General features: G+C 38.2%; 1 protein-coding gene across 1 annotated transcript; it reads right to left on the bottom strand.

Moving 5' to 3' along the window:
• Positions 1–240: 240 nt before the first annotated feature.
• On the bottom strand, positions 241–22,318 carry jph3b (junctophilin 3b). The gene is made up of 4 exons (XM_055155892.1): positions 21,937–22,318; positions 5,866–6,352; positions 4,431–4,796; positions 241–289 (listed from the first exon to the last, which is right to left on the bottom strand). The coding sequence occupies exons 1-4, from the start codon at positions 22,316–22,318 to the stop codon at positions 241–243; spliced, it is 1,284 nt and encodes a 427-aa protein (XP_055011867.1).
• Positions 22,319–23,024: the final 706 nt, after the last annotated feature.

Below are 23,024 nucleotides of genomic sequence, written 5' to 3'. Positions count from 1 at the left end.
TTGTCTCATAAAAAATATTATCACTTTTTTGCCAATAACATTTAATAACATTTCATCTCATGCATCAATCTCTTTTGGAAGCTATAGGCAATGAAAGAGAAGCGAGCTGTATAATTTTGACCAACTATATTATTGAAGAAGCCCCCCACTGGCAAGGAAGAAGATGGCACGACGTAACAAGGAAGTAAATCATATAATATTAATTTGCTCTACTTTGATGTTTACAGCTTTCTCCTCAGATTATGTCAAACTCCCATCTACAACTTCCTCTCCCCTACGATGTGCTGTTCTGGGGGACCACCTGTTTCTGGATGAGTCAGCGGTCCACTCAAAGGGGCTTGATTATGCAACACCACCACCAGACCAACCGCGAAGGATTCACAAGTAGAAACGGAAAGAAAGGATATACAGAATTCAATGGGGCTGTCATGATAACAAATTTTGAACTGCTCAAGTATTGCTAAAGTAAATAAAGACGATAAATGACAATAATGAAGCAAGATTTAAAGGTGCATTGTGTAAGTTCTTTGGTGGAGGGTGTATTACGTGCTTGTTTCTGTGGAGATTCCTCTGCATGAAATATTCCACAGTATGACATTAAACAGCTCTACTAGGGATGTAACAATAACCGAAACATTATTGTATCGTCAAAAGTCTCACAATAATACTGTGGGCTGTCAGAATACATTGAATTACAAGTTCCTTTGCTTTAAATGCATGGTTTTATAGTAGCAATAGCTAATAAACATCAGGAACTACATATCCCATGATTCATTTCAGTGCAGACAACATGAAGTTATATGTTTTTTACTTGAATTCTTGGGATTATTACAGTAATATTTCAAACTAAATCCCTGTCAGGGTATTTTAAAATCAAAAAAGTGTCCTATCTAAAATCAGCCTCTCCAAAATATTGCAATAAATATCGAGATATTTGGATATCGTTACATCCCTAAGCTCTACCTTACATTTATTCAATTACAGCGGTTTTCTAGCTCAAAAACACCTAGAAAAACAGGCATTCTGACTGTAACGGGGTCGCCGCTTCACAGATGTGACCTGTAACTTGGTCTCCATGAAGATAGAAAGGTTTAATGCCATAGTGTGAAGCATCCCATACAAAGCAATAACATTTCCATTGAGAAAAGCATTTAATGGACCCTCCACCAGAAAAGTTACACAATGCGCCTTTAAACCACAAAAATATATTAAAGTCCACAATGTTTACAATATCAAATCACAAGCTGCAATAAATAAACAGCAGAATGAAATGCTTTAGTACTTAGTTTGCATCTATAATGAGTCATAGAAGTTAATATATATATTTTTTATAGATTAAATCTAATCATATAGCCACAAAATAACCACAATTTTGCATAAGAGCAAAGAAAATGCACTCATAATAAATACTGACCCCAAAAAGCACTGTTTCAGCTTTCATATATTCAATGATAACTTCATATAGTAATTATTGCGACAAGCCTATCTATAACACTTCACTGAATAGGGTTGAATTACCCACCTATGAAACAATGTCAAACAAACACACACTGACCACTAACAGATATATTTTGGCCATTCTAATTAAATGGTGTGAGACCTTGGAACATTAAGTTGATTCATTGAAGTTGATTGATCATATGGGAGAACAATAAAAACGGTTTAAATGACTTTTTAATTACAGTTACTTAAAGGTCCAAAATTACACAAACTTGACTTTTGTTACCTCATTAAAACATAGCTGGAGTTGTGTTTTGTTTCATTACAAATGTTTGGGTAACTCTTTATTATTAGACTTATTACTTAAATGTGCAAGATTTCTGTATTAAACATGCGTGAATAAAACAAAACACACCTCCTGGTATGTTTTGGATCAGGAAACATTAAAGCATTACATAACAATATTATATAACATTATAATACAGATCAGAAAATAGTAAAATTTTAATTTAAAGTAAAATTTCCTTGACATCTAATTATGTATTTGTGTCATGTGTTTTTTTTTTAAATAAATAACAAATGTAATCCATGGCTTGCTGTCCCTGTTGTATCCTGACTCACTGAGCGTCTGCCCGAGTGTCTGCCCTGGCCTGATCCTCTGAGCCCCGTGAACAGACTTTAGAGTGATGCTCATGTCCAGGTATGAATCATGTATCGTCCTCGGCTAGTGGAGTAATGACGGAGACAACGGGAGTGCTTAGAGGGCACTGATCCGATTAGACAGGGGAACGGGGCTCTTCCCTTACACTGTCTCTGCCTCTTTTGTCCTGCTGCACAGCCCCCTTCACCTTTTAATGTGAACATTTTTTACATAAAAAAATTTGAGACAACATAATAGAGACTTTGCACAGATATGCATCCATTACAAGGAAAAGGCTGCACATCCAATATATTAAATTCATTATCTAGCAATAATTCTGACAAAAAAGTCCAACTAAGGTCCTAACTTTGTTATTCTATTCAGCCATAAGTGACATCCCATATTTTTTTCAATAGTAAACAATAACTCTTGCCAAATGCCAATAGTTTAAGAAATCTTGTTCTGTTCTCTATTTTACCTCTAAGGATCTCTCGGGGCGTCCTATTAGGAAATACCTGCTGTTCTGGGACAGACTCTGTCCTGTCCTGGTACAAGCTCAAATCTGGATTACATTTTCTAATGCATTTTTCAAGGTAAGAGCTGCTGAGACCCAAAACTCTTCAAGATAAAAAAACAAAAAAAACAAAACAACATTAAAAGTTTGGCATTAGTTACACAAACGCAGCATGTACCAAAGCACAAATCCAAATCCAAAACTAGTTGAATTCACTAGCATTTGCTATGTAAATCTAGAGGCTACTGGTCTAAACATTGTCTTGCTCCATATGAAGTATTTTCTCTGCTGTTTGTGTGAGTGGAGCGTTGCTTAAGCTGCAGCAGCACTGTTTCCCTGGTGCCCTCAGAGGAAAGCGGCCAACGGGACTAATAGGATTGGATCTTTACTGATTCAGCTCAAGTATCCTCTGCATGCGATGCACTGTATGCACTGTATGCACTGTGTGCGTGACACTGGGCTCTCCGCTGTAAGCACTGTTCACTAAATATCTTAGTCACTCTATTGGCCTGTTCTCTTTCACAGCTGTTTTAATGTATAACTTTTTACCCTCAGTCAACAATACAGGATTGATGTCTCTGTGTTTCTACCAACAAATTAATCACACATGTTGCAGAGACAAACAGACCAACCAAATAGTTGAATCTGTCACTAAAGAGATTCTGTTTCCAGGTGTTATAATCTATGTCACATAATATCATAGCTACAGGCCAATCATTCCTGAAATCTCTGGTGGCTTATCAGATCAGGAGTACCTTTCACCCAAAACTATTAACACTTTGGTCTTGCGCAACACCAATTTAAGCACAACTTCTTACTATGCTACTAAAGCCTGCATTTATGTCCCCATATGAAGTTCATCAAACAAATACAATGGTTTAGCCTAATATTAAGTGGAAAATTACATGATGTTGGACATAGCTACTATAAATGATACAGAACTGTTAAGACAGCCTTATAACCTGGTTCGTGAGAGCAAATTGGGTTATAGACCTACTTTTGATTGGTCCTGATATGAAAACAGTATCAATGTGTCCATGCCTGCAGCTGCTTTGGGGTCAGAGCTGATAAATAAAAATGTTGCTTTATATCGCTGTTCAGAGAGTGCCGAGTGCAATGGGCCCGACCTCCTAACCCGTCGTTCACCTTCACCTAAGCCCTGATTTTAATCTGTCATTGATCTCAGTTAAACCGATCCGCAAGAGTTCACCGCCACACTATTTTCCTCATTCGCAAAAACACAATTTTTGAGTATAGCACAAACCAAAAGGTAAATTAACATTCAACGCATGAAATGCCTTACTTACTTAGTTATGAAAAGTCTCCAAACAAAAATCAAAGCTTCAATAATAATCAAGCAATCAATCAATCAACCAATAATCAAGTTTCACTTAATTTAAAGGTCCTGTATTATGCAAAAGTGACTTGACACTTCTGAGCTTTAAGCCTGTTACCTCCTCAAAAACATACCTGAAGTGTTTTATTTCATTCACACATGTCCAATTAATTCTTTATTAGTAGTATGTCTACATCTCCAAAGCTCAAAATGCTCTGTCCCACCTTGTGGTGTCATGAAGTGGTAGTTTCACAGCTACTTTTTACCTTTGTTCAGTAGAGATTTGCAATGTGAGGTCTGAAAATATCCAAATTATTCTAGTGAACGTGTATTAAAAACACAGTGGAGTGTTAAACATACGTGAAGGAAACAAAATACAATTCCAGGTATGTTTCTGACATTATAACATATCAGAAAATAACATAATATGGGCCCTTTACAATGAATTCCTTGCTTGTGGTGGTGGAGTAATGAAGGTTTTAAAAACAACACATCTGTACCTGGACAAGGCGATCTCTGCTTTCTGCCGTGCGATGTCAGCGGCCTTCTGCGCCCCCTCCACGGCCCGGTCCACCTTCTCTCTGATTTTACTGGCTCTTAGGGGAATCAGGTTCTTCCTCTTTCCGCTCACCAGGATGTTTTGCTTGTATTTGCCCTCCTCTTTGGTGCCATCAGGGAACGTGGTACACCCATATCCGTGCCTCTTGTTACTGAGCCACTCCCCCTCATACTGCAGCCCGTCGGACCTCCGGCTCACCCCAAACCCCGTCCTCTTGTCATTCTTCCACTCGCCGCTGTAGGTCTCTGTTGCCGTGGCGTCCACATCATCGTCAGCAACTGCCAGCTCAGCGTCTCCATCTCCTAGACTGAAATATAGACATGTGTATCAGTTATTAGAGACCAACTGCTTTATTTTTAGTTTAGTATAATTAGACAACATGATAGATATGCAAATTACTTTACAAAAGCTTTGTATTGTATTGTCAAAGTTGAAATTGATAGGTCTTAATTTTGATTAAAAATGTAGCTTCATTCACAAAAGCTTTGTATGTCATTGAAAACAAATCTAAAAGTGTCTCTCATTATAAGCTTTGTCAGAAATTAATCTTGCCTGATCAGTTGCTGTCAACACTTCTGGTAATGAGCAGTTCAAGAGCTGCTGCTGACTCCTGACATCGTTCTCGCTTTAATTGGTAACTAATCTTCAAACATGATCACATATTTATAATCCAACAATATTGCAGGCAAATCAGCCTCAGATGATGAGAAACTGAAATGACAGAAAACTTCTGTTCATTTACATTTTCACAGGCACAGAGGAATCACCAGCAGGTCACATGACCACAGGAAACGTCCTCTTGGGCACCATGCCAGGTCAGTAGTAAACTCTCAGTTTAATCTCAGACTGGGGCCACCTTGAGCTGCACAAGAGGTTGGCCTTTCCAAAGGTACTAAAGTGGGCCAGCTGCTGCCTTAATGTCTCCTGTCGCCTGACTTCAACAGAAATGTCTGACTCTGAACTTTAAGAACACCTCACACCAAGAAGCACATTTCAAAAGGCAACGTCTGCATTTTCAAAACCCGACCTAGTAACAGTTCTTCTGATAATAGTCTCAAAATTGGTAGACCAATTGTGTTTCATTATTATTATTTGCATAATTGAGGTCAGAGTTTAATACATGAGGAACTTAGCAGTGAAAGACATTCAGCAATCCTTTTAGAAGCCATCCACCAGTCCTCTCCCAACAACGCAGTATCTGCACAGACCTCTTCATTTTCAGGAAATAACTATTTCAGAATTTATAAAGAGTCTCATCAAGTGTTCGATGAATTAAAGGCTGGATTTGAACTCGCAATTAAGAGGCTGCCCTCCCCTCCCACTGACTGGTGTTTTTTAATCAGAAAAGTGCATTTGGTGAGTATTGTTATGGTTACCTGATAGTGGAGTTGATGTCTGAAGCAGCAGATGACACTGTGCTCATCCCAGCCTCACTCCTAAAGGAGCTCTGTTTGGACCTCTGTGAGGCCAGAGAGCTCCGGGACTCGGACTTCCTGAGTTTGAGTCCGGACAGGATGGACCTCCTGAACAGGCCGCTCTTCCTCTTGCCCTTGAGCAGCTCAGCCTCGCTGTGGGCGGTCAGGACAAAGCCCCCCCGGGACACTGCGGGGCTGCTGCCGCTGCTCCCGGTGCTGCACATGGACACACTGGTGGTGAGGGTTCCAGGACCAGAGGGGGGCACCGGGACCACAGCCCCGCTCCGGTCCAATAGAGCAGTGCCATTGCTGTGCTCTGAGCCGGACCTCAGGGAGTTTATGGACGTGCGCAGAGGGGAGCGAATGACAGCGGCCATCCCGTATGGGACGCTCTGTCGGACTCCATAACCATGACGCATACCCCCGACCCACTGACCCTGGAAAGTACCTGTGAACAGAGAGAATACCCACTTAACATTTGGTACATTGGCTGTTTTAAAATAGGGCAATATAAAACAATGGAAATACTGTGTTTTTTGTTACACAATATCTCATCCTTTGAATCACTACAGTGACATATTATCTATATTTTTTATAAGAATGGGAATGTCTTAAGTTTTCAGAAGGGTCTCATTCACAAAGACCGGCAGCACAATAGTCCACACGTTTTCATGATGGTAAAAGTAGGACATCAGTGTCTTTCCATTCTTCCTCTCTCTCCCTCTCTCCCTCCCTCTCTCTCTCACACACAAACACAAACAGATACAAGCGGAAGTGTGTGTTCCAATGGGAGTGAAGTGATCCATCCCGCCTGCCCATACCTCTGATGTAACAGCACTGATTCATTCTGTGGCAAACGCACTTGCTCTAACCAAACTACATGCCCATATAAGGACTGCAACCACGTTCCCTGCTCCAGCGCAAACAAGCATTCCCTTGTGGGCTCAAGTGTCGGAGAAGTGGAATCTCTGAATGAAGCTGAGGTTAGGAGTCACGGCTTTGTTGCTTACGTCAGAAAGAGTGCTCATATTAGTACAGTTAAAGATGCATTGTGTAACTTTTTGTAGAGGGTTCATCACCTGCTTGTTTCCATGGGTATGTCATTGCTCTGCCTGGAATGTTCCACAGTATGACATTAAACACCTCTACCTTACATTTATACAATTACAGGTGGTTTTATGGTTATATTTATACATTTAAAGATGATGCTGCAGTCGCCTTTTGAGGCACAGACAAAAGCAGTCCCGGACACAGGCAGCTGGCCGCACATCTGGGCTTGAGCCTTTGTCATGTCAGCACAGATGTAGAACCATATGAACCAGAGATCAAAGGAAAAGCACGCACACACCTAAAAGCTGTTGACAAGATTAGCATCTCGTTAAACTCACACCAAAATGTTCAAATGAGAGACAGAGAGAGAGACAGAGAGAGAGACAGAGAGAGAGACAGAGAGAGAGAGACAGAGAGAGAGACAGAGAGAGAGACAGAGAGAGAGACAGAGAGAGAGACAGAGAGAGAGACAGAGAGAGACAGAGAGAGAGACAGAGAGAGACAGAGAGAGAGACAGAGAGAGAGACAGAGAGAGAGAGAGACAGAGAGAGAGACAGAGAGAGACAGAGAGAGACAGAGAGAGAGACAGAGAGAGACAGAGAGAGAGAGAGAGAGAGAGAGTGGAACAAAGAGACCAACTGTGGACTACTCCAACAGTATAAGAGGAAAATGTGTACTTAACAAAAATACTTCTCCTGAAACAAAGCCAGTACTTTGTGTTTTATAACATTACGAAACTGATAACTGAAAGTACAAAGCTCATGGTTTATTATAGTGTCTGAGAGTCTGGACATTGTCAGCAATCCAAGAGTGAATAGAAAGCATTTCTTTTTGCTTTTCCAAAGCAAACATTAGGGGTGTAACAATATCCAAGTGTCACGATACGATATTGTCACGGTATGAACCTCACTGAACAATATTTATTGCAATATCGTGGGAAAGCTCATGATATGGTGGGGAGGCTCACAATTAGGGATGTAACGATATCCAAATCTCTTGGTTTTCATGATATACATCTCACGATATGATATTTATTGCAATATTTTGTGGAGGCTAACAAAACTGTTAATATGCTACCTTTTCCTCTTAAATGCCTTGACAAGACTTAATCCAAAGAACTAAAACTTAAAAGTGCTAAGAACTGTTATTTCTTCTTGTAGTCTGCACTGAAATAGAGCAAAAGATCATGGTCTGTGTAGTTCCCTCTGTCTTTTTTTTCCATTGATGCACCATAACTTTTAATTTAAGCAAAGAGACTTGTAATTCAATATGTTGTAAAGGTCCACGATATTATTGTGAAAAATGTATCGATACGATACCACGATAATTCTGTTATTGTCCCTAGCAATTATTGTTTTTACTTTTACGTTTTTACTTGTCATTAAAGGGTCTGTACCTGTAGTAGTAGTTGAGGAAAGTTTGTCTTGTCCTGGTACTGATATATTATATAAGCAGTTTAAGGTCAAAATATGTCAGCTGCGTGCTGTATTGACAATCAGGAAGTTGTTTGCATGCTAGTTGTTGTTGGCTTTAATGTGAAGGCAAAGCTCCATTCTGGCCTGTTGTGAAAAACTCATTCCAGTGAATAATTAGGATGTTTGGAAAGCCTAAAGTGAGAAACAACTTTGGACCACTGCAAACCATTTAAAATGAACTTGATGTTTTTAAGACACTATAAATTTAGTACCGCGCCATTAAGGAAGTCATTAAGTCATCATTGTTGTGCTTTCTTTCTTTATTTCAGCAGGCAGATCCTTCCCATGTCCAGACCTCAGTGACTGAAGAGTGATAGCCTGTATTTTCAGTAACACATCTGCAGGTTAAAGTCCAGAGCATTGACCTGCTGTTGTCTCTAATATAAGAGAGTCTGGACTGTGGAGGAGATCAAATATTCAGCTGAGCCCTGTGCTGTTTTTCCAGTGTCTCTCTCCATGGTGCTGAAACACACACTGTGAGGAAGAGGAGAACTTTGCCATAACAATGTAAACTTCTTTCTTCTTTTTTATCAAGGGGAATCAATGAATGACAAAGGCACAAGATCAGAAGATAAAATGACTCTGTGAGAGAGACATGACTGGACTTGGAGCTGACATGGACATGGTTTTTGAACTTTTCAACAGGGCTGGACTTGACTGACATTTGATGTACTGGTTCTTGTGTAGTTTTATGTGTGTGTGCGTGAAGAGAGGGTGGGGTTTTGTTGAATAATAATAATAATAAATAAAAATGACTAAACACGATTACTGCCATGTGCTGTAATACGAAACAGAAGGCAGAGATAATTCAGTCTTATCAACAATACTGTGAAAGTGTCAAAAGAAAACGGCTGGATTTTAAAACATTTCAGTTCTGGGGCTCAGAGAATTTACTACAACAGAAAAGGCCGAATTCGCCCAGGGCAACAGGAAGTCACAGTTCACACAGACCACTAGACCGCACATTGACACTACATTGAGTTGGAGCTGACAATAGCAAAACTCTGAAGCTGATTTAAAAGGGAAGAGAGAGCGCCATGGTTAAGTTTATACTGTTTATATATACACATTACATAAATTTCAATAAAACAGTATTGAAGTGAAAAAAGAAAGATCTATTTTTTTATCATTTTTATTTTTATATCATAAGATAAGGAAAAAGCACACTTATATGCAGCACAAGACCTGTGTGTTCTATTTTTCCCACTGTCCAGTTTGAAATCTATATCCTGAAAGAAATGTACAACTATACTGCAATACAGTCCTTTGAATACATACAGTATTTTCAGTACATGTATTTAACAAGATGCAACAGTTACAATAATACTGCTGCTGATGTCGTAGAAAATTCGTAGAAGCTCTGTTACTCAAGTTAAACTTTAATTTGATCTTTATTTTAACATAATCTGACCAGAAAGAGCTGATTTGGTTGGAAATAAAACGAGTGAGCTGAGCTGTTAAACAAGGCCCTCTCTAATAACATTAAAGTCACAAGCTAGCTAGTTAGTCACTGTCACTTTTTAGTTGAAAATCAAACTCCAAAACAGGACCATGAACATCTGTATTGATCATAGGCGCCAAAAATATCTTGAATAATCCATATTGTTTTTAGACACACTTTTTTGACAGTAGTTGCCACATTTACTTGAGAGCTTTAATTCCGAATAAAAATAATTTAATTCTGAATAAAAATGTATTTCACTTTAAAAAGAACACATAAACACTTCCTAATGAAAATAATTATTCGATTATTATTTCCACGTAAACTTGAAAGAGAATATTTTAATACCGAACTATTTCACTCAGAACAATTAATTCTGAATTAAAAGAACATTATGTAAACATGGCCAGTGTGTGCTAATGAGTGCATTGCATCACCATGGTAACTCCTAAACATTCCAACGTTAGGGATACATGTAAAACACCTCCAGTGCAATGTCACTGGAAAGTATCATTCGTCCAGTCATCTCTACTCCCTCGCCACCAAATTTTAAGTTGGTTTTATCTCTGTATTTACTCCAACTCGAAACACAACATGTCATTCAAATATTTGTATTTCAAAAGTTCTCAAGTTAACACACAAAGTGACCTCTTCATTATTTTTTCAGTGGTCCAGACTCCTGTGTAAATGAAGCTGTCCACAGTGGGTTAATGTAAAAAGATCAAAGCTACAGACCCTAATAGAGACACAGATTTGATCATGAGCCAACTTGGAACTGAATTTATAATTAGTGTGTCTCAAACAATGGACTCTTAAGGACTCTCATTCACTTAAGAGACACAACACAATACATAAGAGCAATGGTTAACAACACCACATTAAAATTCAATCACTTGTTACAGTCTATAATACACAGGGATCTATATTATGCATATCAGACCAAGTGTCTTATTAACACCTCAAACTATTGATTTGTAAACCAGTGTGGTGGAGCTCAGAAGAGTGTGTGAATCAGGAGAAATTAGTGATCTTATGAATTATTAATGTGTCATTTCAGCATGTCAGCACTTGTATGTCTGTGTTTGTTAAAGTAGAGGAAGAGCTGAGGAGGCCAAAGCACATGAGCGCTATGGCCAAGTTTCATACTTATGATTTTAAGACATCGCAAAAAGACTTGGAGCTTAGTTTTACAGTATAACTTAAGGGTGCACTGCATAACTTTTCTGGTTGAGGGTCCGTGCCCGTTTGGAACTTGGCTTCATGGAAATGTTAATGCTTTGCTGGAATATTCCACAGTATGTCAGTATTGTTAAAGAATAAAACATACCTTCTTACTGTTAGTGGGATTTACATGTGTTGAAAATAACACAATAAACACTTAAAAAAATACATCTGGTCCCACACCCCAATCTAATTGCTCTGGCCATATTAAATAATTAAATAAATAATGTTCCCCCACAGATCTGACATGTAACTTGGTCTGATAGTGTCACCTGTTTGTCTCCATAAAGATCTGTTTAATTCAATGCTGTTTAATACCATACTGTGAACATCTAGGTAAAAAATAAGACAAGCAGGAGGCAAATTCTCCACCAGAGAAGTTGTAAACCTGGGTTACTAGCAGGGACATCACCAAGTATAAATCAGATATCCCCCCCAAAGGACCCAGCCAGTCCTGTGCAAAAGGCAACAGTAAGAGAACAACACAAGTCCTGTCCCTGTGTGCAGCTCATAACATTGCCATGTGAGCTGCACAAGTTCTATAGATTACAGTGTGTATAATGTAGCGTACAGATCAGGAGAGGAGCGAGTTACAGCACTGAGTCGACTCGTGCTCAAGCGCTGTGGAGCTCATTAAGATGAATACGCCTGATCCTTCATCTCTTATGTAAAATTTGCATACGACTGATTGCTACGTGGTATTTTTCATGTAACTCAATTGTTAGGTCACAATAATCACTGTCGACTTATCGTTCAGTATATATGAAAGATGCAACAATATTGGGGGCTCAATATATATCGTGTGTACATTTTTTGTTGTAATACAATAAGATATGAGCTATACCGGATTGAATAACAAACTTCTGTGGCTAATTCTTGGTTCATTTTGCTATTTATATGTTGCAGCTTAGGGCTTTTGAATGGTACTATCTATTTAAAAATGTTTTACTGGGATTATCCTGCATTATTGTTTTTGTGTCAGTGGCATAATGTAGTTTCAATATTATCATTTATTGCGATGTTTCTCTGTAGTAAATGTATCGTGTTTTGTTTTTGTGGCAGGCCTATCAATCGACCCATTGACTTTCTAAATACTCACTAAAATATTGTTTACACTTGTACATTTCAACTAAATGCAAAAAGCCCATTAGCTGCTAACCTTTAAGCTGTTTATAATTGTTTATTACTGAAATGCTCTGCTCCACCTGATGTCACTTTTCATATGGTTAAAAATAAATACAATCTTTTAATTAAAATGGGGAAAAAATTTAATTCCACTGGATCTGAAGTTATGACATCCCCATGGCGGCCGGGTTTCACAGTTCTATCACAGCTACAGGCTCAAAGCTTCACAACATCACACCTCAAAGCACTGCATTTCTGTAGTTCAAACCTCTCTCCCTCTACAGCCCACAATTCACTTCATCTAAAGGGTGAATTTTAGCAAAGCTCCAAAGATGACATTTTAGAAAAACTGAGACCAGCTTAGTAAAGTAAAGAGGAAAAACGGCAAAATAAGGTGCAAAAGGAGAGAGAGGAGGAGGGCTCTACGGGAGGCCACCAACACTCAAAAAACAAAAATCTTAAGACCAAAGAACCAGAGGCCACAGGTTGAACTGGTCCTGATCCCAAACACTCTAGAGAAGAACCAGCAGGGACGACTGTGGCTCAGTTAATGGCATTTCTGAAGGTTTGTAGTTCGAATCCTGCTCTCGACATAAACATCATTGGTAGAGCTGTCAGAACACAATGACCCACAGATGGCAGTGCAATTCCAACTTCTATAAATTAATGCTGTCATTGTGTCCTTGGGCAAAACCCTTAACCCACCCCACCCCCAGCGTCTGTGTACACTGGTGTATGAATGTGTTTGTGAATGGGTGAGTGGTTCCTTGATGTAAAGTGCTTTGAGTGTCTTGAAGGTGGAAAAGCTCTATATAAAAATGTGACCATTTACTATTTATCAAAAAGGTACGGACATGAATGAAACACATCCAAAAGCTCAAAGAGGGAATTCATAAACTGTGAAAGCAATATTTGATTTGAAAATACGTCGCTCATATCTGGGAACACAGAAAATATTTATGAAGAGTTAAGAGAGTTTTACTGCCCTACTTTTATAGAGAAGACATGCCACCTAACATTTTGTCATGTAATTTCATTATGTAATAATTAGATCAGATCAGGGAACCCAGATTACAGGAAGAGAACCTGTAAACCACCTCCCATGTGTTAAATAAATGCTGTTAATTTTACGATTAATATTGGGTTTTATTGTTATGATAAGATGACTATATGTTTGAATCTGCCTCATCAGCACCCTGGGGAACACTGTTCATGTTACTCAGTACATCCCCATGATGACAATATTCAATATTGTACTAATTAGTCACATAAAGCCAAGTCACACATTACATAATACTCCAGCAGTGTTTATGCAGCCATGTTTTCTTTGCTCTTACTATGGTATACTGTTTCAACATAAAGTGTATTCAAATTTTTACTTCATTCCGTTGGATAGTACCTATTGTAAATATAAATTATAGTTTTACAGCAATCAATAGGCAATTTCAGAATACTGGAAGTAGAGAGTTCTAAACACACTGATCACACCAAGGAGAATACTATCCAAACGTAAGACACGATTTACAACAGAAACATAGTTTTCTGCTACTTTCAACATTATATCAACAAAATAAAGGTGTTTTCTTATATCTGTATTTGTCAAATAATAATCTGTGTATATTAGAAGAGTTTTGGCCCATTGTACATTACAACATGGTTGCTAGGTAATAGTAATGAAATTCCCTAGTATCATGATTTCGAACCAAGAAGTAAAAGCTGAAACCTAAAAAATGGCTTAATTGGGAAAAAATACATGAGAAATTTGTAATAAAATCTTAAATATAATGATCTTAACTGTGTTTAAGTAAAAGGAGTAGTCCAACCTGTCATAGGCACTGTAAATAGAAATAGGTAGTACAGTTATGTCTGTATTTTCTTGCTTTGTTGGTCTCTTTTACCCACCTCTGCTTAAATATGTACAGAGCCTAGCAGTGGTGCAGGGCAGACTTCCAGCTTTGATATTTAGAGTTTTCATGTTTCAGACCAAAACACTAATCCTACCCACAAACATCAAAGCATTACATAACATAAGCTAACGCTACACTGTGGGACTTTTGAGACCGAAGTGATCTTCTAATGTGTGCACAATTGAGTTTTTACTTTTGAATGTCGAGTTTCAGCATTTTATTTGGATTTTTACATCCAAACAATAACGAGAAAATGTTGCAGTAGCAATATTAGATCAAACTAGCAAAGTGGCTACAAGGCTGAAGTTATAAATCACACTGTCCTTTTTGCTTCAGACTATTTTCATGATTTCCTTTTAAGGATTATAGTCCACTCAGTACAAATGTTAACAGCTGTCTATCCAGTTTTTTTTTTTTTTTTTTTTTTTATTTAAAGCTCCATTCTGTAACTTTTTTGGTAAAGGATCCACCACCTGCTACGGTATCAATCTTGTTTATTTTGCATTTATTCCATTACAGATGTTTTTACTACTTAAAAATACCCTGAAAAACTTAGATACACTGAGACGCCTTTCCATAGATCTGATCTGTATCTAAGCCTAGTTTCTTTTCTGCTTATCTTCATGGAGATAGATGAGTTTATTGCATCACTGTGGAACATTCCTTGTCCACGGAGACAAGCAGTTGGCGGACCCTCCACAAGAAAAGTTACACAGCGCACCTTTAAGATTTACAAATGTTTCTCTGATTATGCTTCTCCGTTTTACTGATCAACTAATGAACAAAACACATGGCTTTAATGATAATCAAATAATATAAAAATGAGTCTAACTTCCATCGACATGTGTGAGGAAATTCACTGTTTCTTCATGGTCAGAAATGCTACAATGATGTGGATGAGAGTAGGGACGGGACAATAAACAATTATATCATTTATTGTGATAAAAGTGTAGACAATAATCAATTGTGGGACAGTTTATATAATCGTAACAATTGCCAGCAAAAATAATCACCATTGTATCACCAAAATGTGCAGAAAAATGCTTATCCATAATGTTCTCTGCTAGATCATTGTTGTTTTCAGCTATAGCAATGTACAAAACTATAACAGTTGTTTAAATATGGAACTTATGTATTGTAATATTAAAATTATCCATCCATTTTCTTCCACTTATCCAGGGAAGGGTCGTGGGGGCAGCAGTCTAAGCATTAATTATTAAAATTATAATTATTCATATCCATAAACATTCTGAACTGTCTGCAACTTTTATAATGATCATGATATTATCATTAATCACAATTATTTAGGCCATGATAATCATGACACCAAGTTTCAATGTGTGAGTAATCCAGGTGAACAGGCTAATAGATAAGCCTAAATGAAATACACATACATAGGTAGTCACAAATAAACTTTGTACTGAGTGGATTAAGACAACACGTATCAACAAATCTGTCACTGAAAACACTCAAACCAGAAGGAACTTTAAGATTTCCAATGATATGAGACCCCAGACTGATAAGTTTACGACTGAACTTTTAGTGAAGAGTCCATCACTTGCTTGTCTCCATGGAGATGTTGCCTGGAATGTTCCAAAGTATGGCATTACACTTATTTATCTCTACGGGGCCAGATCTGTGGAGAGGCCAGCACACTCACAGAAAATGGTGTGCAAAAATATCAATATATCTTAACATTTATGTGATGATACAGTATCAATATCGTGGGTTGCTGTATCGATAAATCGGCAAGAGTATTTTTTGGTATTTTACTAAATTATTTTGTCACAGTGCTACAGTTTGTTGCTTGTTTAGTGGAAGGAAAATAATTTTTGTGAAACATCTGATATTTTCACTGTTTTGATGAGTAAAATAGGCGTTTTTCATTTTAACTTTGCACAAGAAGTGGTTTAACAAAGACATTTAGTATCACAGCTACGATTTAGCCTTTCTTTTTTATTGAACTGTATCGTATCGATTTGAAATATATCACATTGAACCAAAAGTGCACTGTATCGATGTATGTATTGTATCGGCAACTTCTTTATGATACCCAGCCCTACTCACAGTCAGAATGCAAGTTTTTACATCAATAAAAACCCATAATATTGTGTAAATGCAGGATGGATACATTTAATGCCATCCCGGGACTTTCCAGACAAAGCAACAACATCTCCATGGAGACAAGCAGATGAAAGTCTGTCCACCAGAAAATTTACACAGTGCAGCTTTAATAGATCACTTTCAGGAAAACTCGCAAATAGTTTCTCCATATAATAATCTGTTATCCCAGACAGAAAGGCATAATTACATGGAGCTTCACTTCCTTTGCCCATTAATGACATTTCCTGAAGTTAAAGCTGAAATTCAACTACACAGGCCTGTCACAATAACACATTTTGAAGCCCGATATATTGCTATTATAAAACAATTATACTGAAACTACTTTTTGCCGCTTATACAGTAACAAAAATGCAAGATAAAGTATTTTTAAATGGACAATCTCATTAACAGATACATAAATAGTAGAATGAATCAATATAATTACAAATAAACATCACTTATTCAATCATCTACAGCTCAAATCTTATTGTATTAAAAAATAAATGAATAAATAATAATAATCTTTCTCTGTTTACAAAGAAAATGCACACACACTAAATATTGTGCCACAAAATATAAAGTTCCATCTTTCATATATAGAAAGATAAGTGAATATATTATGTATCATGACACACAAATTCATAATAAATTCTGTGTATCTCCTGACCTCTTCTGACTTCTAAAGAAAACACAAACCCACTTTATGTGTTTGAGAGGTGCAGACAAACCCGTTTTCTTTGAGTATGAAGAGTCTCCTCCTACACAGCTCTCTGTTCAAAGAGCTCGCAAATATATTCAGATTAATACAGTCATGACGCACATCTGATAAAACAGTTATTATCATCACATGCTTGGCCTAATAAGAATCATAAGCCTATTTCTTTGGGCTTATTCTGGACAAATATTGTAGCTAATGGGTCCATTTGAGAGTACTGTGTGTCAATAATGATGAGTAACAAAAACACAACTGAATATGCTCAAATAATCAGTTTAGTTTGTTCATAGAGACAAGCAGGGCATACTAGAAGGCCCACAGGTCAGATCAGTGGAGAGGTGGCTCTGCTCTCACTAAGAATGTATATTTATAGGTATTTTTCAGCAGTAAAAACACCTGTATTTGAATAAATCCAAACTAGACCAATTTAATGTCATAATATTAAAGACAAAATAAAGACAAAATAATAATAATGTCTCTGTTGTAGCTGACCTCCCCACCAAAAAAGATACATAGAGCATCTATAAGATAAACTGAAAACTTTTTTACGTAGCCTAAATCGTAAAAAAAATTTTGTGCACATAATCTACAGAGAAATCTGCATTTATAAACCAGAGTAAAACCAAACAGCTATAGGCAAGAGAGCTTGACTTAAGTTTAAATCAGTGTTGTTGCAACTGAATACATGTACCACATTATTATTCAGAATACACTTACTTCTCTAAAATTAAAGGAGTACATAGCGGCTCTTGATCACACAATTCAGACTTCAAACTGCACAGAATTAGTGACAAAAATAAAAGTGCGATACTTCCTTCTTCAGTTAATGAGAGGAAATGCAGAACTAATAGTGTAACAAATGAAGCTGTTTTTAATCACATGTTGTGTTTTTACACAAAAATGCAACATGCAACTCAGTGTTAAAGTATTTCAAGTATTCAGAAAAAAGCACTTTGACTGGATGTATCTGAATATGTTAAGAAATAGGTATTCAGTATTCTGTAACTAAATACCTTTTGAAAGTATTGTTCCTATTACAAGTTTTAATGTAAAGCATGGAAAAAGCTGGAAGTCTGCTGACATTTACACAGACTGCAAAGTTACCTGAGATGATCCTCGTTTCAAACAAGTCCCCAAATGATCTGAAAATTGCACAACTTTAATGTAAAACAGAGCATTGTAGTTGTTTATTGCTATGAGCTGTAGGCCGCGTGAAGCTGCTCTGAGCTGTCATACGCATGTGTGTAATCGAGCATCCCATTTGCACTGTTTTCACATGAAACAAGGCCCACTTTAGAGAGAGAGGGGACTTTTATTCAGTGTGTGGCAATTAGCTTCATCACAATATCAGCCAGTGTTGTGAGCTCTCAAATCTCTCCTCCTCATGACTCATTCTGTCTAAAATGTTGTTTTTTTTCATCTCTTCTCCGGTCCCTCTCTGCCTTTTTCTGTGTGCGATTGGTAATCAGTCAGCTTAGCTCTTCATCTCAGTAAACACCATTAGCCCGGAAGGCCACGGCAGCCAATCAGAGGCGACTGAGTGCACTGGTCGACCAATCACATAGCAGAGCACAGAGTCCCTCGTGACACGCTGACCTGCTGCATGTCGGCGAGCGTTGCTATGGAAACCCTACTGTACAGGGAGGCTGCAGAAGAGCGAGGGAGGAAGGAGAGAGGTGGGAGGATGTAACAGGGACAAAAGCCAAGCAGCTAGTGATATGAGATGTGCGATGTGATTCCTCGAACTATGGCACCAGGTGTGGTTAGCGGGCCGAGCGGGCACTGCCAGGAAATGTGGGGGTGACTCAAGACAGCATCCTTTTCTTGGAGGCGAAACTGACAAAAATGAATAGCTTGGTATTTTTTGGGACTACCCAGTTAAAGGGCCTATATTTTGTGATCTGTTATAATATTGTTTCCTCATCAAGTTGTGTTTAATTCACACATGTTCAACACACAAATCCTGCACATTTAGGCTGAGTTCTTCTCTCAAACTGAAAACACTCATTATAATGTCATGTGGTAATACAGAAAGTCCTCCACTGCATTTTTAAACTCCATACACCTTCACAAGAATCATATTGATCATTTCAGACCTGGAATTGCCAATCTCTACTGAACCAAAGGTCAAATGTAGCATTTATCTACCACTACATGACATGATATCTTAGTAATTTGGGTTAATTTACAACTTGTGTGAATGAAACAAAACACAACTTCGAGTATGTTTTTGATGAGGTGACAACATGATAACATTGATAAAAGCTCACAAGAATTTAGCAAAAATTTGTGAAATATAGGCCTTTTAACAATGCAAGCGATATTATGTCAATCCAAAAGAAATGTGCTAAAACACGTCTTGTATTATTGTATTCGGTAGAGTTTTATTCCTCAAAAATGAGTGGGGTTGCCTCTCCATCTTATCGGTAATTCGGCCTAGTGGAGTCATTTGTTTGTCTGCTTGGGGATAGATAAGGTTAATGCCATATTGTGGAACATTCCAAGAAAAGCACTAACATTTCCAAAGAGACAAGCAGGTGCTGGCCCAGAGAAGTTACATAGTGTGTTTATAAGATTTACAGGTCCTATATTAGGCAAACCTGACTCTTGTAAGCTTTTAGTCATGTTGGAATATTGTTACATCTTCAAAAACATAGCCAGAGTTGTATTTTGTTTAATTCATACATTTGAGTAACCCTTTATTATTAGTCTGTCTACATCTCCAAAGCTAAAAATACTTTGTTCCACCTTGTGATGAGAGGATCTCAGCCTAAAAATACAGGATTTGTGTGTTAAACATGTGTGAAAGAAACAAAACACAACTCCAGGTATGTTTGTGATTAGGAAATAACATTATAACATAGATCAGAAAATAAAATAATATAGGCCCATTAAGTAGAAACAATAATTTGGCTAAAACATCACTGACACTGAAAATAAAAATGTGACACTATGTACCACTCTAGCCAATGTGTCTCTACTTTGACTTTCCCCTACCGGTCTACTGTCTAGAATTTTCCTCGCTTCTCCAACTATGAGATGATTTTTTATCAATAAGACAGTCTGTTCACTTATGAGTCTTACATTTGTTTTCAGTCCAACCTCACCTGTATCTGTATCATTTTGTTTCAGCACATTTCAGTGGCTTTGTCCTGGCACAACCCCTAAAAACCCTGTCTACAACTGAGCATCTTATCAGACCAGCTGTGCGTATGTGTGTGGTCCAAACTCACATTATCAAACTGCTCCTCGTAGAATTATATAACAAGCTTTATCTCGTGCATTCTCCTCTCAGCTGTTGCAGAAAGTGTCAGTTTTTGTGGAGGTGCTTTTGGGTGTCAGCATTTCTATTTTTACACAAGAATCCATATGCTGTGTGGAGGCCCAACTATGTGACCTAAAGCCTATTGATTCTATTGATTCACTGGAAAGGTGCGAGTCGTAAATTAGAAAAGTAACAAACTGAAATATGTTCAAATGGGTCGACAATTGCATAATGAAACAAAAATAGAAATCATAAAAGTGTATTATTGAAATGATGTGCAAACTTTCTGATACACAATATTAGCCAGGGCCATCAAAGGATTATTTTTGGGCTAGGGTTTTGTACAAATGAACATAAGAAAACTATATTTATATTAATACTTTTTTTTTTTTTACAGTGGGCAAGAGTATGTCTTCCTCCCATCTCTGTAATGGACTTAATATTTAAAATCTCATCTCTACCTTTGCTCTACATCTTCTATATACACTACTATTTCATTCAAATCAAGTTTTTGTTTACTACTTTCTGCTTTTTTATATGAAAGGCATGAAATATATGAAGCAAGATAAATGTATTTATGAATTATGTAGCAAAGAAAAACTCTTATATGTTGTTTTTATATATAACTCCTCAAAGTAGCCCACCCTTTTGCTTTGTTGAAAAATATTTGGTATTTAACTTTAGCTTCTTCTTTACTACATAATCCCAATTTATCTTGCTTCATGTATTTGATGTCTTCCATACATCTAAAATATAGAAAGTAGAATAATTAAAGAAAAAAAAAAACACTGAATGAGAATGTGTATCCAGGCTAATGACTGGTAGTGTACACATTGGTTGGGTGACATGCCAGTGAGTCTTGGGAATCAAAGAATCACCAAAAGCTTCACCTGATGTGTTTAGATAGAGTGGGTAAAAATAATGACCAGAAGTTTACACAGACATCACACTGTACATCTGTCAATCACTCACCACTAACAAGTTGTCTCCTGCAGCACAACTGTCAGTCACTCACTTTTGCACATTCGCACATGCACTGTGTCAGACGTATGTAAACACCCACAATTCATCTGTGCCTCTGCCCCATTCTTATGTTATTGACAGCTACTATTTCAGGTAAACAATATCAAGAATAGGATTGTTAACTCTATATAACTATGTCAAAAGTAGTTGTGGTTTTGCTAAACATTGCCAGCTGTCCTAAATGACCTGAGTATTAAAGGTGCACAGCGTAACTTTACTCGTAGATTGCCCACCACCTGTTTGTGTGGAGATGTTACAGCTTTGTGCTAGAATATTCTCCTGCAGTATGGCAATAAGCGTATTTATCTCCATGGAGACAACACCAGGCCAAGTTACAGGTCAGATCTGTGAAGAGGTGACCCCAGCAACAGTAGGAATACATGTTTTTATGTTTCTTTCAATTAAAAGACCGTCACTAAATAAATGCTCGACAGATGGTTTAATGATGTATTGTGAACATTCCAGGCAAAGCAATAACATTTCCATGAAGACAAGCATGTGACAGACCCGAAAAGTTACGCAGTGCACCTTTAATTTACAACAATTAGGACAATTTTAGAGGTAATAAGATCAAGAAAAAGTGTGAATAAAAGCCTTAATAACTAGTCATTGCAAGGTAGGGTTAACCACTTGGATGAATATGGTTTTATGAAGTCGCTGGATGTAATAATCACAAACTAAAGAAGCATAATATTAGTTTTCCTTACCTCCATCTGAGTAAGTCTCTGTCCCATATCCGTCCTGCAGTCCATTGCTCCATGTGCCCTCATATTTGCCACTGGTCCCGGTGCTTTCGCGGAGACCATAGCGTCCCTTAAACCCGTGAGTCCACTCCCCCTTGTACACCCAGCGCCCCTTATTCTCCACACCCACCCCATGTCTCTTGCCCTGAGCCCAGGTTCCTTGATAAGTGTTTCCGCTGGGCCAGGTGTAGATGCCCAGCAGCTCAAATCCATGGGCCCAAGAGCCACAGTACTCACCCTGGCCTTTGGGTCCAGTACAAATCCCGTGCCCGTGCGCCTTGCCCTCCTCCCACCCTCCGCAGTATGACCCCCCATCGTCAAAGTTGAACCTGCCGCCAGTGGACATGCATGAAATAGGTTTTGGCAATTCCCTTAAAGTCTCGACAAAAAGAAAAAGAAAAGAAAAATAAAATGAGGAGAGTAAAAAGACGGACAGGTTGGTGCTAGTGGCAGTCCACGGAGCTGGTGCTGATGAGGTCAAAGGTGAGGAGGAGGAGGAGGTGGAGAGGGGAAGGGGAAGCTCTCCCTCCAGAAGAAAGCCACTCTTGGATGTCAGCTGGTGTGACAAACAGCAAGAAGAAACAAAATGAGAAAATAAACTGTTTGCTGGTTCAGTTAGGTGTGCTGTTCACACCATACTCTTGTTAGCTTCAGCTAGCACTTCCCAGCTCGTTTTTGGCAGGTGCAGGAAAGAGAGGACTGGAGCGGGCCCATGTCTGCCATCATCTTCTCTCAGCAGGATGTGTGGTTTTCAAACATAAGCCAGGAGGTTTGGCCTGCCATGGAGCTGCCTACACTGTCTCAGGCCCCCGCACTCCTCCTCCTACCTGATGATGCCTCCTCGTCTCTGGGGTGTAGCGCTCACAAGACTCCTCGGTGACAGCTCTTCAATCCTCTAAAATAGTAGCACTGAAGCAGCCCTGGATCACGGGCACCAAAAGTCCAACTGCACCAAATCATTCCTGTGAATCCATGGACGTGTGATGAACAACTGTAGCGTGTTTGAGCTCCGTGGTAAGAGTCCTCCGCCACTGCAAAACGCACAAACAGAA

Source organism: Boleophthalmus pectinirostris, unplaced genomic scaffold (assembly GCF_026225935.1).
Source record: "Boleophthalmus pectinirostris isolate CB_2022bp ecotype Guang Dong unplaced genomic scaffold, ASM2622593v1 HiC_scaffold_2, whole genome shotgun sequence".
In the NCBI taxonomy this organism is placed as follows: domain Eukaryota; kingdom Metazoa; phylum Chordata; class Actinopteri; order Gobiiformes; family Gobiidae; genus Boleophthalmus; species Boleophthalmus pectinirostris.
Note: the sequence above shows the minus strand (reverse complement) of the source record. Positions and strands in the feature narration are given on the sequence as shown.